The sequence below is a fragment of the Lachnellula hyalina genome (genome assembly GCF_007821495.1).
Source record: "Lachnellula hyalina strain CBS 185.66 chromosome Unknown contig00039, whole genome shotgun sequence".
In the NCBI taxonomy this organism is placed as follows: domain Eukaryota; kingdom Fungi; phylum Ascomycota; class Leotiomycetes; order Helotiales; family Lachnaceae; genus Lachnellula; species Lachnellula hyalina.
The window spans coordinates 204,976-220,758 of record NW_022157153.1 but is presented as its reverse complement, the minus strand read 5'-3'; the positions used below and the strand labels follow the sequence as shown (position 1 = coordinate 220,758).

The window sequence follows — 15,783 nt, the reverse complement described above, 5'->3', positions numbered from 1 at the left end:
ACAAGACTGTTGTGGATGTTGGAAGATGGTCGGGAGGGAGGTCGGGAGGAGATGAGAGGTTCAGAAGAAGTTCGGAGGGAGGAACATTCACCGATGCCGGGATCCCCTTTGGATGGGAAGAGCGAGGAGGCATGACCGTCTGAATGGGATTGACAGCAATGACAATGATGACAACAAGAATAATGACGACAGCAAAAAGAATGATGACAACAATAGGAGCAGGTGAATGTGTTATTCAATCCAGGAAATTGAATGACGACTTTCTTTCCCCTTCCTTCGCTTGCCATCGCACCCCTCTCCTTTCCAGTTCCCCACTTATTCCTACTAGCTCGATCGTGTCGTTCATTCAATCCTGCTGGTTGCATGACTTGGCTCATTATATCCATCCATCGATCCAGTATTGGGATGTTCCCTCCCACAGCAGTACACACGTATCCATTGACAGCTGGTTTTATCTGGTCCAAAGCAGAGGCCATCGTCGTGGGAGCTCGAGACTGATATTGCGTATCTAAGATTTGCTATTCTATGCTATGCTAGGTGGCTTGGGAATGTGAATGTGAATAATGAATAGAAGATGCTTGTTTGCACCGATGATGCAGCAGAGTGAAGTGGAATCTGTTTACACATATAGAAGCTTCCAAGCTTCCAAGGAGCGATGGAAAGGCCCCTTGCGCGAAAAGAACACGAAAACACATGATACGCAGCACAATGTTAATTGGTCCTACCACCAAATGTTATGGAAGCCGGACTAATGGTGATACACCATCAGACATTGGAGTGATGCCTATCACGTGCATTTGCCTGCCTTGTTTGTCGGATAATGTCACCAGAGACTTGACTCCATATACATACAGGCTGTAAAGCTCAATTGGAAAGCAAGAAACAAAATGACAAGACGACGAAGGTGAAGTTGAAGGTGTGACCAACCATTGATTAGGAGGATCTCGACGTCGCTTGATGTGCCCTTTGGAATCAACATACTCAGCCGCGCCTGCTTTCGCATCTCATAAATCCAACGTGCATCTGCGCTTGCGAGCAACACTAATGATGATGAGATTCTTTCCACATGACACGCAAATATATAACAACACATCGTGACTGGCCATAGATGACTACCTTAGGCTATGCCATGGAAGATTACTTCTGAAGCTGAGGATGGAATGGAGGTTAAAGAGGCGAAGGTAAGGTTCAAATTGCATGGTCTCGTGACCCTGCCACCCCTGAATCACGAGGATCTATCGCTAAAGCTACCCGTCCAGTGTACCTAGCCTAGCCTAGCGGCCATGACATCACCGGCTTAAGAGCTCCACTAGCTCATTCCTGACAAGAAATACTTTGGTATGCACAATGTCTTGCTTGCTTGGAGCGGGAAGGGAGGCGGATGATGATATGATCACTTTCAAAAAACCCCCACAAGTACAAAACCCTCCATAATCCCAGAAACCAAAACACCAAAGAACTTTCTCCCCGAATAATCTCTTCCAACCCCTCTTGATATCAAATCATTCTCCCCTCATCATCCAATATGTCAAGCTCTATCGACAGCGCGAAGACCAAGGCCAAGGAGGTTGCGTGAGTGCTTTACGACCCCTCTGTCTGTTACGGCAATACATTTGTGTACTAATCTAAAATCCAAATCTACAGCGTCGAGGACTTCAACAAGGCAAAGGCACTGGCACAATCTGCTGCTAGATCCGGAGCATACCTTTATCCCATCAAAGTACACCATCATCCTCCATCCAGTTGACGCTCTCAGAGGCACTTGACTGACTCCCTTCAGGGAATCTTTTACTTCCTTTCCCACCGCTCGTTATGGAAGCCCCTCCTCTCGAAACTCGCTCCTACCATGACCCTCTCCTTGGGTGTCATATCCTTCATGTTCGTTTTCACTTACCTACCCCAAGCAGCTGTGCTGTCCGTCGTCAATGGACCCCTCGCAGCCATCACCACCATCCTGCTCACGCTGTCCGAATCCTCTACTATCATAACCCTCCTCTCGAAGAACTTCCTCATCCAAGACGCATTGGTGGATACATTTGACGGTGTGTTGGTTGCGAAGAAGCAGACTGGAGTCTTGTCCGAGGGCCGTCAGTTGAAGGCCGGCAATTTCAATGATCCGATTGCGAAGCTGGGAAAGTTAATTAAGAGTCCGTTTGAGAAGTTCACGCCTACAGCCTTAATCCGATACGTCATGTATCTGCCCTTGAATTTCATCCCGGTTGTGGGCACTGTCATATTTGTCCTGTTGCAGGGAAAGGCTAGAGGAAATGCTGTGCACACCCGCGTAAGCCACAAATTTCCTTGCTGTAAAGTCGCGGTTGCTGACCTTGCCAAAGTACTTTCAACTGAAGAACTGGTCCAACTCGCAGAGAGAGCAGTGGCTCAAGGAGAACACGGCTCCTTACACCGCGTAAGTTTAACTCTCATTCCGTGTCTCATTCAAGGCGACTTCAATATCCACCACGTGTCGAACACTATATCTGAACAAGTGCTCGGACGGCCAAGATGCGCCAAGATGCGCCACCATGCAGCGTGGATGTGGCTGTCGGAGAAAGAGAATGTTCTATACCGGTGCTTGTATACTGGTTCCGTCGCCCTGAACCCCCCCCCCCGCCATTAATGCGTCTCCACAATGCGCTACATTATAACCACCTGACACCAAATAGATTCGGAACAATTGCCACTCTCCTTGAGTTGATCCCCATTGCATCAATTCTCTTCGCCTTCACCAACACTGGTATGAGTCTTTTTCACCACAATTGATCCCCATTACTGACAACTCACAGTTGGTGCAGCCCTGTGGGCAGCCGAGTAAGTCACATTTATTGCTTTTCCCCCTCTTTTTCCATGGAAACCCCCTTCTAATTGGCTGGACAGTATTGAAAGCAATAATACTTCAATGACCGAGATGCAGAGCCCAAAAACTCGGGATGAATCTAAGAAGGCCGCTTAAGTATAGACTGTAGCCACCCGAGATGTAGACTCGATTGTACTACCATCATCCGATCGCGTCGTTACATACAGACTTGCTTCCAAGGCACGAGTGTTACTTTTTCGAGTTCTTCCAGCCGCCACATCTTCAACTTGTCGGTTCGAGTCCACTTTTCCTTTTACAATTCGTAATTCGTTTGTTGAATGAGCTTCGCAGCGTGGCGTCTGAGGACGGGAACGGGAAATGGGAATCAACGAACGTTTATGACAGGAAATATCACTGTTTTTATCCAACCTATTGCATGGCAAACTCATGATGACCACAACCGTACTCGGCGATATCAAGTAGGCGGTGCCATTTTCGGTTCTTGGGTATCATCATCTTGCATCACGATCTAGATAATGCAAACGTTGCATTAAGATCGTGTGATTTGGACGCGCACAGCTCACAGCATTGCCTTTGCAAAGTCGTGAATCCATCAAGTCTAAGAAACTCTAATGAACCCAAAGAAGACAGCACAGCATCAGGTGCGTCTCCAGCTGCAGTGAAAGCGGAGATCCAGACAACCGCTGCAAATGCCACTTTGGCATCTACCAATCAAACGGAGTATTTCCTCGAGATATTAAGTCGGTAGCCGCAGCCAACGGTGCGTTTGCAGCATGACTGCGGTCCGGTAGGACTTCTCGCGGCTGTCACAGTGTGTATATGCAGGTTAGCGGCTCGTGAGTTTCACGAGGCGGGGTTCCTCTCCTCTCCTCTCCTAAGTCTAGTAGGTCAGATCAGATGAACACTTCTCCTGGCTTGAAATTATTGCTGACCTTAGGCATGTGCTGTCGCATACACAAATACCTAGCTTGCATGCAGTTTCTGCGCTAAGCAACGTGCTGTTTAGACGAAACATGGCTTGAACTCAATCAACTGAACTGTTAACTTTTAATCGAGCGATCACAATTAAATCGAACTGGCATCGACCCAAAATGCAGGAACAAGCATATCAATCCCATATGCAACGGAAAGCCGCACGCTACCCCTGTCTCGTCAGATTGGTAAGTATGCATGGTTCCTCGGCAAGTGCTACTCGAACACTATCGAGAGCTGGAGAAATTCTACTGTACAGCGTCGCTTCTGCGATGTTCCCATTACTTGAGCATGTACTTGGATTATGATTGTACAGGTTTCTGCAGTAATTGGTTTTTGTTCCATGGAAAGCTCGCTGCCATCTCAACTGTGCAGTAGTCACAAAACGGGTACCTGCCATAAGCATATTGCGCAAGTACTAGGAAACCCATGAAAAAGTGTGTACTAAGTTTATGATGGAATCCAACTACCGGTTATTTCAATCTTGGTTGGCTAAATTCTCACCCCCTTTGATGAAGCAAATGAAAAAAAAGGCTTCTGATATGATGCTCTGGTATCTGGGAACGGGAAGGGAGTGGGCCAGGTGATTCCGGTGCTATTCAATAGCACTTCTTCTTGGAACGTTCATATATTTCATATTCCTCTCCATCCGCTCTCTTTTGACTCTCTTCTCCTTAACCTTCTTCATCGACACTCATTTGTCTTCTCGTGCTGGTCGTCGTGACGTTTTTCATGAACGACTAACAGATCAGTTGCCTTTCGTCACATCTTACCTGCTTTGACAGCATTTCACTTTCTTGTGGCACTAATTAAGAAATCCAAATCCATTTGAAGACTTTCCGTAAGTTTTTCTACTTGTTCCATTCTATCACTCCATTTTTAAAGCACCGAAAAGCTCTCCTATTTCAAGTGTTCCTATCATACATGCGTATATTAACTTGTGCTATCAGTTAAACATGAGAATCACAACTCTGAACATTGGCATTGCGTCCACTTCAATTCTGCTAGCCTTAATTCCAGCTACCCAAGCTGCTCCATGGCTCAAAGCTCGAAAGGATAACGATTATGCACCTCCAACCTATGGGGTATATACTTCAACTCTCGGAAATGGAGGATATAACTATGGCGGTTACGGTCCGTCCCCGACAATCAAGAGCACGTCTAGCTCTACTTTGTCGTCCTCTACATCTGAGACCTCCGAAGCCTCGGGTGAAACCACATCCAGTTCTGATTCGGCGTATATCCGTAAGTGAACTTAATCCCTACTGTTTGGCAGCTAACTGACACCGTTTAGCTTCTTCTGTTGCTACTTCTGAAAGCTACATCCCGAGCGTAGCCTCTACTGCCCTGTCGTCGGCTTCATATTCGTATATCGTGTCTGGTACTGACCCTGCTTCGTCTTCCGGGTCAATCACTGCTGGGTCTTCCACCGCCTCGATACCCTCAACCTCGGATATTTATGTTCCATCAGCAACATCAATATATATTCCCCCTACACCCACGACTAAGCCACATGACTGCCATCACAACAATTGTCTTCGTCAGATCATCGGTGTCTCATCTCTCGGATCAGAATTTTGCGCATCGTATACAGCTGGCAGCTACCCCAATACAACCGCCCTGCCGAACTTTGTCTCGAATTGTCATGATGACCCTTGGAAGATCTCGTCGGCTTGCTCTTGTATTCATACATCTACTGCATCCATTGCCAGTTCGTCTAGTATAAACGGCTACCCGGATCCCAGCAGTGGTAGTGCCACCACCACTGTGCATGTGACAACTTCAGTCTCTGTGACAGCATACAGCAGTTCAGAATCTTTGGTAAGCAACTCGAATTCTGCAAGCGCTCCAGACATCACAACGACAACCCGAATAACTGTTTATCAGACTACCACGGTGACGGTGCCCGGCTCATTCTCAAGCTCTTTGTATCCATCATCTTTGACCAGCTCCGCGCCGTATGACAATTCCACATCTAGCGAGATTCCCAGCTCTTCTGGCACAGTGGGCGGAGTAACTGGTACAGGAGTTTCATCTGGGGCCGTGACTTCTTCATCAGCTCCCTACGGTTTCCCCAACTCAACGACGGCGAGCTTCCCTACTTCAGGCACGAGCTCAAGCTCATTTCCACTGAGCACTGGTGCATCTGAAAGCAGTGCAGGGACAATTTCCGCTCCTTATACGGTTTCAAACGCAACGGTCACAATCTTGCCTACTGGAAGCGTAAGCTCATCAATTACTGGTTACGCTTCGAGGAACCATACGAAATCAAAGACTCGAACTAAGTATAGTTTCACTGGGACCTGCTCCAGTGTCATATTGTCCACTGGTACGGGTGTTGTCTCTGGGGTCATCACTTCATCTTCCGAATCCTCTTCGGCTCCGTACGCGTACCCAACTTCCAATTCGACATCGGAATCAGCGGCTCTCTCAACAGGCCCCGGTGGCTACCCGACTTCAGTTGGCACTGTACCTCTGCCTGCCTCATCTTCTGTGTCTTGGAGTGTAATCTCGTCGACAGTCAAGAGCACGGCACCATATCCAATACCCGCGAACTCGACGTCCTCGCTTGGCCCGACAGTCCCAGGGAGCGTCACATCTGTCTATTCATCTGCTGGTGGAACAGCAACGTCCATTTCCAGTTCAAGCGCTGGTGACCCAGCCTACAACTCGACAAGCAGCAAGACTAAGCCTCATCATCACCACTCAAGCACTGTGTCGGTCTCGGGCGGCATATCCTCATCCACGGAATACTCAAGCGCGCCTTACCCATACCCAACGGCGTCGAATTCCACAAGCGCTGCTGGGGCTACAGGAACTGGCAGCTTGACAGGCAGCACAACCAAGCCCTATCATTATCACTCAAGCACGGTGTCGGGCACCGTATCCTCATCCGTCGGATACTCAAGCGCACCTTACCCAACAGCGTCGAATTCCACGAGCAGTGTTGGGGCCACGGGGACAGGGAGTCCTACGTCGTCTACAGCAGATAGCGGTGTGGGGGCCTCGTCATATGCTGCGTACACATACCCATCGGCTTCGAGCTCCACGGTAGACGGGTCTACTGGTACTGCCAACTCGACATCATCGACGCAAAGCAGCTTCACGTATGAGTCGTCGACTACTGTTTATACGAGCACAAGCACACCGCTCTCGTCGTACGCTACCACGGCTACATCGAGTGTGCCATACCCAGCATCGAACTCGACGGCGGCGGCGGGGGCTACCGGGAGCAGTACCCTCACAAGCTCTTCTTCATCGATCACCGAGACCAGTACTTTCTCAACTTCTGCTTCATCGATCTACAGCGGCGCTGTAAGCTCAAGCTCAGAGCCAACCGATACTTGTACCGAGGGTGAAGGTGGAGCTTCGACGACGACGACTTCAGCTGAGAGTTATTACACTCCCCCACCACCACCTACTTACCCGAGTAAGTTTTCCTGTTCTACTTCCCGTCCTGTTCTTCTAATCACATCCACGGTAACTAACATCCACAGTCACTTCAACACTCATCACATCGGCCTCTTCCAAAAACGGTGCAACAGCCACAGCCACAGCCTACCCCGGGTAGCCTCATAATGGGCTTCCCTGGTCATCAGCATACGCCCCAAGGCGGTGATTATGGGTGGAAACACCATGGCCAGTAACCTCGATATCGCACATTCATTACATAGCATACAATTTTCGCTTCTTGAGTCTTGACTCCCCCCCTTTTTTCTTCCCCCGTTTGCTTGAGAATGGGATTTTTGTTTCTTTTGTCATAGTTGCTTGGTTGGAGATGAAATGGAGTGGAGGTATTTGAATATGTTTAGAGGTGAAAGGAGTGTAGGGGGAGGGGGGTTAGGTTAATGGATTGGATAGGATAAATTGAGTTTTATTCGATTAGGAGATCAATAGAACTTGATTTTTTATTTGTGCATTTTTGTGTGTGTGTGAGTAGGGGAAACGAAAGGTATGGGGGATACCCATGCGTACCTAGTTAAAGTAAAGTCAAGGGTCGAGATTCAGGGGATATGACGATCTCCGTATCCTCCTACATATCATATAATACAGACATCGTCATATTCTTCCTTATCCTCGCTCGCGAGCACACTCAAAGTCACGGCGATTGCGTTCGTTAAAAGGAGGGATAAGCTTCTATTCATCATTAATTCCTACCTAGGTACAGAGCTTATTATCCTACCTCTAATAGGCTGTTGCGCCATACCTCCGGCCCGCGATCCCGAATCCGGTGCTGGGAGCCTGGGACAAACCTCCCAGTGCTGCACCGATACTTGCTGAAAGTGGAAGTTTCGGTGGATTTGAATACACGAGTTATTAGGTGAAGGGGAAAATGTAGAGCGAAATAAAGATACGCAAGGGCTTGCAGTGTATAGTAAGTTATATCATTTCGATATTACAAGATCTCACCTCACCTAAGCATTATATCCCAATCCGCCGTCTCTAGCCCGGCTCCGATAACGACTTTGATTCCAAATCCAGCAGCGTGAGCGATGAATTTGAGTTTGAAAACGAGCAAATGGGGGTAGGAGTCCATTTGTCCTTTATTGTATTGCCTGTTCCTGGTATGGAGGGATCTAAAGAAAAGGACGTCCGGCTGGGGGGTAGGTCCTTGGCTTATATATGCTCACCCTTAGCTTAGCTCAGGTTCAAGTAGTAGTTGTTCACATCCGCAAACTTAATCGGAACCAGGGAAATGGAAATTTTAATCCTCAGTCTACTCGGGTATTTCGTATCCACTTTAGGGGCTGCTTATCAGACGGATACAGATAGAAAGCTGACGTGCCCCGTGCCTCGGCTCGGTACGGAGTAGAAAATCGCGAGGCTGAGACAACGACGTCGACGTCTCATCTCTGAGCAGACGAGCTCCCCTCTCCACTATCTCAATTGTGATTGGTACACTCAATACAGAAACCCAATTCTTCAATCGTCTAATAAAGTCAAGAGGAAAGGAAGACCTGGTCCACCATGTCCGCGGCTAATGGAAGAAAGAGCGTGTTGATCACGGGGTATATATCTCATCTCCTCTCATCCGGTCAAAACTTGTACACCATCCATTGAGAATTTCATACTGACATATGTATACACAGCTGTGCACCCGGAGGAATCGGAAATGCAATGGCGAGGGAATTCCACTCGAAAGGTAATAAATAAATCTCTCATTCACGCCCTCTCAACAAACCCTTACTCACGTATACTATACTGTACTGTACTAATCCGGCTCAGGTCTCCATGTCATAGCCACGGCCCGAAACCTCGGTCAGATCACAGATCTTTCGGAGATGGGCATGTCGACGCTTGCGCTGGACGTGACGGATAGCGCCAGTATAGAGGCTGCGAAGGTGGACGTGGAGGCGTTGACGGGCGGGGGTTTGGATATTCTGGTTAATAACGCGTATGCCCTCCCAACGTCCTCACGGTGCACAGGAAAAGCAAGCCACAGAACCGTCATGCATTACTCGAGTCCGGTATCTGAACTCAGATGGGAGAATAAGAGCTAACTTTCCCAGCGGCCGCAACCTCACCCTCCCCGCCCTCGACGTCCCCCTCGACGAAGCGCGCCACACCTTCGAAACAAACTTCTTCTCCATCATCGCGCTAACCCAAACATTCACGCCCCTGCTAATATCCTCCTCCCCGTCCCTAATCCTTAACATCGGCTCCGTAGCCGCCATCGTGCCGTATGCATTCGGGTCCGTGTACGGCGCGTCCAAGGCGGCGCTGCACTCGTGGTCAAACACGCTGCGCGTGGAGCTGGAGCCGTATGGAGTGCGCGTCATGGTTGTGGTAACTGGTGGGGTGAGAAGTCGTATTGCGAGGACGCACAGGGAGCTGCCGGAAGGGAGTCTGTATATGGATGTTGAGAAGGAGTTTCAGAGGCGGCTGACGCATAGTCAGGAGGGGGCGATGGATGCGGGGGTTTATGCTGAGAGGGTGGTTAGGGAAGCGTTGAGGGAGTGTCCGAAGAAGTGGTTTTGGGAGGGGAATAGAGCGAGGTTGATTAGGTTTGTGCAGGGCTGGATTGGGGGGGTGGGTTTTTGATTTGGTCATGCCGAGGATGTTTGGGCTGGTTAGGTTGAAGCGGTTGGTTATGGGCGCGAAGAAGGCTGTTTGAGGGATGTTAGGAGGCTTGTGATGGTCAGGAAAGCAGCATTTGTGTATAATATGTCATATTACGTGGGACATCAAAAGTCGATACTATAATAATAAGTCCCGCTCTTTTTTGTCTACTGCGAGGTGAGAAGGAAAGTTCTGGTTATGCTGATCATCAGAATATTGTCACGTTACGGATCGACTCGCTTAGGGACATGGTTCGTGCTCTTGAGGTTATCCCCAACTTCCCACCTCTATACTTCTAGCTTTTCTCCTTGTAGTTTTCTTAGTCAATAAGACCCTAGTATTAATACTGTACCAAACTGTGACAAATATACATTTTGACAGGAAACAGTTTCAAACAAGTTTGAGGTACAAAAGAGCCTCAACGCCGGAACTAGAATAGACATTCCGATGTATGATGGCCAAGTAGGATGTGAACCTGAATCCCAACATCAACCACCCAATATCTTCGCCGTTTTCGAGCCAAGAACCTTAATTTCTGAAGCCGATACAATCGTCCATGACAGAGCCATTGGGGAAGCTCTCATTCTCAAGTATTAAACTCGCAGGTTTAAGGCTGCCGCGGTCGCCATTGGATTCTCATTGTGTAACTATGTTGCACTGTCGTATCGAGTTCTACCTTCGTAGGTTTGATTGATATAAGCTGCAAAAGCTTCGAATAATGTTCGCCTTGGCGATTGGCTTTCATTGCCCTCCAAAGAAGAGTCGAGGGGAAGTGAAAATATAAATATAAATACATCTCGATATACCTAGCTCTAGCGTACGTTTTAGAACACTACGTCATCCTACTTGTCAGAAGTTTACTCACTCTTTTTTTTGAAGTCTGAAACTGGGTCCATTTTTGCTCCACATTACCTGCTGTTGTGACCATTCAGAGGCTTGGATGGAGCCAATCTCTTTGAACACGAGCATCAATTTGAGAGCTTTAACTTTCGTCTTTCTTGCTGCAATGCAGATCTATGCTAGGGTAAAGAGCCAGTTATAAGTGGAGGATCTGTCCTTTCCACGCTAGAAGGACCCAGTTTCAGACTTAAAAAAAAGCGAGTAGATCCTTTCCAGGGGATATTTTCCCCGCGAACTAATCAGAGGTACTTAGCACGTGATATGCGTTTCAAGATATCTACTAGCCCCTATTCATCTATTATTGGAATCGGTCGCTATTAATTGCTGTTTTATGTGGCGTGCGTGGCTGCATGCGTAGGATTGCATCAGGGGTAAAATATAAAACTCGCTTCCATGCTCTTGGAGATCCCGCTGCCCACCAAAATAACCCCTGCTCATTGGTCAGCCTTGTCGGTAGTGGTACGTATCTCCACGCTTGGCTGCTGACAAGAGAAATTAGCCTAGAAATTACATCTCCACACGGGTTGAATTTCACTCTTCTTTTTATCTCACCAACGCTAGCTTTCCATCTCACAAATACTACATGGAGAGGTATGATTTCGATTGTTTATAATCTTCTGGTACAAAATGTTTAGTTTTCGTCGTTTTCGCATCTTCAGTCTCTATAGAGTCGCTCAGCTTGCTTTTTTGGTCCTAGCGATTGTTCTTATCTCCCTTCACCTGGGGCTTCTGACGACCTCTCCTTTTGGCAGACCGGTGCCCAGTGATGACCTTGCGGCCTGGAATGGTGTTGCAAGTAGGTAAAATCTGTAGTTCTACTTTTGTTACAAATGCTAACCCAATATTACAGCAGAAAGTGATCCTAGTTTGAGTGCAGAGACTCCAGCGATAAAGGATGTCAATGTCACGCTGATTGAGGTCGATCCGCCGGTGAAAGAAGGTGGCAACATCACCCTCATTCAAGCCGCTCCAACTTATGTAAAAGCTATCATGACACCGGACGACACGAGTTTTCCCAGATTAGAATGTCCTGTTCCTACTCAGGGTCGATATGAATATCTTCGCACCCCGTCCAACTCCACATCCTTGGGAAAGCAACGACGGTACTTTTTCGCTGTAAATCTGCATGACAGTATTCACATTCTTCCCCGGCTCCTAGGATCGATCGTCGAGGCCATACGGTTCCTCGGACCTGCACAATGTGCCTTATCAATCGTGGAAGGGCGATCTGATGACGGAACCCTTGAAGTTCTGGAAGCGCTGAGCAGCGTTCTGAAAAATGCAGGAATAGATTACACCCTCAAATCAGACGACAAGGATCCACTAGCCAGCCCCGGAGCCCGAATAGCAAGGCTAGCCGATCTCCGCAACGAGGCTCTAGAGCCTATGATCAAGCATTCCGACCAGTACAGCACGAACGACACCACCGTGGTATTTCTCAACGACGTATCGTTGTGTATGGAAGATATCCTTGAGTTGATACACCAGCGCGTGTACCAAAAAGCAGATATGACGTGTGGGATGGACTGGGTGAATCTGTGGCGCGACCCCACGTTCTACGATGTTTGGGTTGCGCGCGGCATGAACGGTGACAGCTTTTTCGAGATACCTCCTGATGGAAGTTGGGATGATGCGTGGAATCTTTTCTGGAATGATCAGCCCACGCAAGATCGCTTCGATAACCTCCAGCCATTTCAAGTATTTGCGTGCTGGAACGGCGGTGCTGTTTTCAATGCAAAGCCCTTGCTTGAACGAAAGATCAGGTTTCGGGATTCGAAGGAGGGAGAGTGTTTTCAAGGCGAGCCACAGATTTTTAGCAAGGAAATGTGGCATTTGGGGTATGGGAAGATCGCGGTGGTTCCTTCTGTGAACCTTGCGTACTCGGATGATAGGGCGCGGGAAGTGAAGAAGGGGAAGGGAGATGTGGCGGGGCTTTTACTTATGGGAGAAGGGAATGATAGGATCGAGTGGAAGGCGAAACCACCAAAGAAGGTGAAGTGTATGCATACTTATGACACGCAAGAGTGGAGGCCGTGGGATGAATACCTAGAAGCAAGGACGGATGCATAGGATTTGTTTTGAGCGGGGGCGTTTTTTGATAGACTTTTTGTTTCACTTGTAGGATAAAGTGGAAGCCTTCTTCCTCGCTTTGCATATAGGATACCCAAACACCTCACCGATGATTCGAAATCTATTATATTAAGATATAAGATAAATATTCTATTAAGAACTGTTGGTATCACAGGTTTGATATCCGTGATCACTTCTCTATACTACGAAGTAGACTTGATACTGGTTGATGTTGCTTAGCATTCATGGTGGTGTAGACGCGAAGAGGTTATGCCTCTTGGCTGACTAAGCTACGTTAGGTCACAAGACTAGAAAGGTCGTGATGCGGTTCGCGATGCAATTCAAGTATCGCAATAAAGACTTTTAATATCTTAATATTAATAGCATATATTTTAGGCATCTCCAGTTGAGAGGAATAGAGGCTAAAGCAGCCGACTGGCAGAGTGCACTTTAAATAGCTGGTGTTGACAATTTGACTTATGAATTTGTCGCAGACTATGCTACCCTTTTTGTTTGCTCGACCTGAAACACATCGTGACAACTCAAATCATATCTTCACGAATCTCGGTCTTGATAGGGCCAAATTTGTGAGTAGAGAATTCTCTGCGACTCTGACTCAGCCATATCGATAAACATCTTCCTAACGTTATTGTTGATATGCATAGCCTGCTCGTAGTTTCCTCGAAGAACCATGCCGCCTAGTGGGATCAGGTTATCGTTCTGAAGTTGGTGCAGGACTTCTCCAAGACCTTCTGCAAGCTCTAATTGATCGCTGTGAAGCTTTAGTTCGCGCTCCGTAAATTGGATAGGACAGGGCGTCGAGGCCGTCGCGACTTCGTTCCATCGAGCAACGACGTGTATCAAGGCGTGACGAAAAGAAAATATATCATTCCTGCTCCACGCGCCACAGATCAAAGATACAGGTTCGGTCAGGAGCGAACGATTGTGTAGATTGATCGCGGCCCACCGTTGTTCATTCGTAAGCCTGCTAAGCTTTTGATAATGGCTGAGCAGATCCAGAGTCCCACTGGAGTCTTCTCTTGCATTAGGTTTTTCTAACGCAGCCTCCAATCGTTCACCAGGGGAGCAAGAGCCGACTGGGATAAGCATACGCGGAATACTAGGCTGGAAGAAAGGCTCAGATACCGAAGCCGATTGCCAGTCAATAATGCAAGTTATTTTCTTTGTGTCTGGATCAACGAATATGTTATCGAGGTGAAGGTCTGGGTGCGAGAGCGATGTTCGGAAAGGACCAGGCGACAGGTGGGGGGCGAGTTGAAGGTACCGTTCCAATAGTGAAATGTAGTCCTCGGGAGAGTCGGGCGTTTCATTAGATGGGTAATCGTTGATTTGGGGTTTTGCGTATGCCGTCGCCCATTGTATCTCGTTGATTCCCATAGCTGCCATGTAGGATGAAGGAGTGTTCCCTTGTGATGTCAGCAGACTACTTATCTCAAAGGGACGTAGATAACTTACAAGGACCTCGATCTAAATTCATCGTCGCTCTTTCGCGTTCCCATAATCTTGCTTCAGTCAAAGGCCCAAATGCAAACCCCTCTGTTAGCACAAAGTTGAGCCGCGTCGTCGGACCATCAGATGATAAAGACCTAGCTTCTAGTTCATAGGGCGGAAGACCTTTCTTTTCCAGATCCTTCTTATAGTAGATGCAACCGTGTCTCTGAAATGAAATCGACGCTAGCTTTGTCTCAAATTCAACGAGCTGAGTCACAAGATCGAGTCGAGATTCTGGTTGCCACTGATACCAAAGACTCCCTAGTGGTTTGCCTCCTGCTTTCTCCTCAATAATGTACTCGGAACCGACTGGATTGAGGGGATCTGCAGAATATGCGTATATGCGTGGGACGGGTAACTTCAAGACTGTACGTAGCTAAAACAGACCATCAGAACTTCATCACCAACGCCAGCGTGATGAATCACATACAAAATGTCGTGTAGCAACCTCAGAGGCAGTCGTATAGAAAGCCGGACCAGCGTTCGGATTAGGAATCTTTGCCAGAACCTCTGCTCCATTATCCATAGTCATAAGAAATGCCTTGTTGTATTGACCTTCGGTGCATTTCAGTAGCTTCACACCTGAGATCGTAGCAATATTAGGTTCGATTCTAAACGACCGCAGCTTCGGGATCGATGAAAATATAACCTTACAAGATGTAGCATCGTCGCCAACAGCGTTGACGGCGGCATCTACAAGGGCCGATACTTTGAATTTGCGATAACGCATCGCAAGGTTTTCAGTTTCGTTGCACCTGGATGTTGTTAATTCATTTGATGATACGAGACAAGTCGGGGGTCGTACAGCCACCGGTATCGAGTGTATCGATAAAGCTCTTCTTCTGGAATTTCTTCCTCTGTGGTATGAAATGAGCAACACGTTCTTGGACTCGAACTGGAAATCCCCAGCTTACCCGAACCGTCATCCTTTTGCTTTCGAAAGAAGGGCATTGCCATGGCTTTCATCATCCGGCGAGAGCCTTGTTGCTGACGGTGCAAGGGGCCGTTACCCCAAACAGCTTTACGAGTGGAAATCAATCTAAGGGGGTGGAAAATGTAAGAGGAGGGTTTTCTCATGATGTGGGAACAGCATTGATTGCATCCCAATATGAAGGATGAAGAAGACTCAATCTCGCACGATAACCGGACGGTGAGAATCTATGGTCACTATCCTGTGATCAACGGAAACAAAACCACCTTTTACCGCTACCTGGTTGAAAAGTTCGACTTCACTAGCAAGGATAGCAAGGAGAAATAGGCATCATACAAGTTTAAAAAGAATATCTACGACATATGGATACCGACTCACCTTAAGAGGATCTTTAGAGTTATCGATAAGATGCTGCCTGATTTAGATTTTCAGGTCTCGCAGCAATGTAAGCCAGGGGAATCTGGACTTTCACAGGGGTTGGAAAGCCACTATGTCTCTAAGCATACATGTTATAATGCTG

The 15,783-nt window shown here is 47.7% G+C and overlaps 4 protein-coding genes across 4 annotated transcripts; 3 read left to right on the top strand and 1 right to left on the bottom strand.

Annotated features, from left to right (window-relative positions):
• Positions 1-1,525: 1,525 nt before the first annotated feature.
• RRT8 (Outer spore wall protein) lies at positions 1,526-2,953 on the top strand (the record flags this gene model as incomplete). The annotated part of the gene is made up of 7 exons (XM_031148506.1): positions 1,526-1,572; positions 1,645-1,720; positions 1,781-2,284; positions 2,337-2,410; positions 2,667-2,737; positions 2,787-2,811; positions 2,878-2,953. 7 exons carry the CDS (start codon positions 1,526-1,528, stop codon positions 2,951-2,953), a joined length of 873 nt encoding a protein of 290 aa, XP_031006752.1.
• A 5,805-nt stretch (positions 2,954-8,758) lies between these two features.
• On the top strand, positions 8,759-9,905 carry ayr1_1 (NADPH-dependent 1-acyldihydroxyacetone phosphate reductase; the record flags this gene model as incomplete). The annotated part of the gene is made up of 5 exons (XM_031148505.1): positions 8,759-8,799; positions 8,881-8,933; positions 9,017-9,185; positions 9,301-9,795; positions 9,848-9,905. The coding sequence occupies 5 exons, from the start codon at positions 8,759-8,761 to the stop codon at positions 9,903-9,905; spliced, it is 816 nt and encodes a 271-aa protein (XP_031006753.1).
• A 1,472-nt stretch (positions 9,906-11,377) lies between these two features.
• Positions 11,378-12,820, top strand: CMT1_0 (Alpha-1,3-mannosyltransferase; the record flags this gene model as incomplete). The annotated part of the gene is made up of 2 exons (XM_031148504.1): positions 11,378-11,546; positions 11,601-12,820. 2 exons carry the CDS (start codon positions 11,378-11,380, stop codon positions 12,818-12,820), a joined length of 1,389 nt encoding a protein of 462 aa, XP_031006750.1.
• A 555-nt stretch (positions 12,821-13,375) lies between these two features.
• On the bottom strand, positions 13,376-15,289 carry AIM9_5 (Altered inheritance of mitochondria protein, mitochondrial; the record flags this gene model as incomplete). Its single annotated transcript, XM_031148503.1, has 5 exons — positions 13,376-14,247; positions 14,297-14,708; positions 14,763-15,087; positions 15,138-15,189; positions 15,247-15,289. 5 exons carry the CDS (start codon positions 15,287-15,289, stop codon positions 13,376-13,378), a joined length of 1,704 nt encoding a protein of 567 aa, XP_031006751.1.
• Positions 15,290-15,783: the final 494 nt, after the last annotated feature.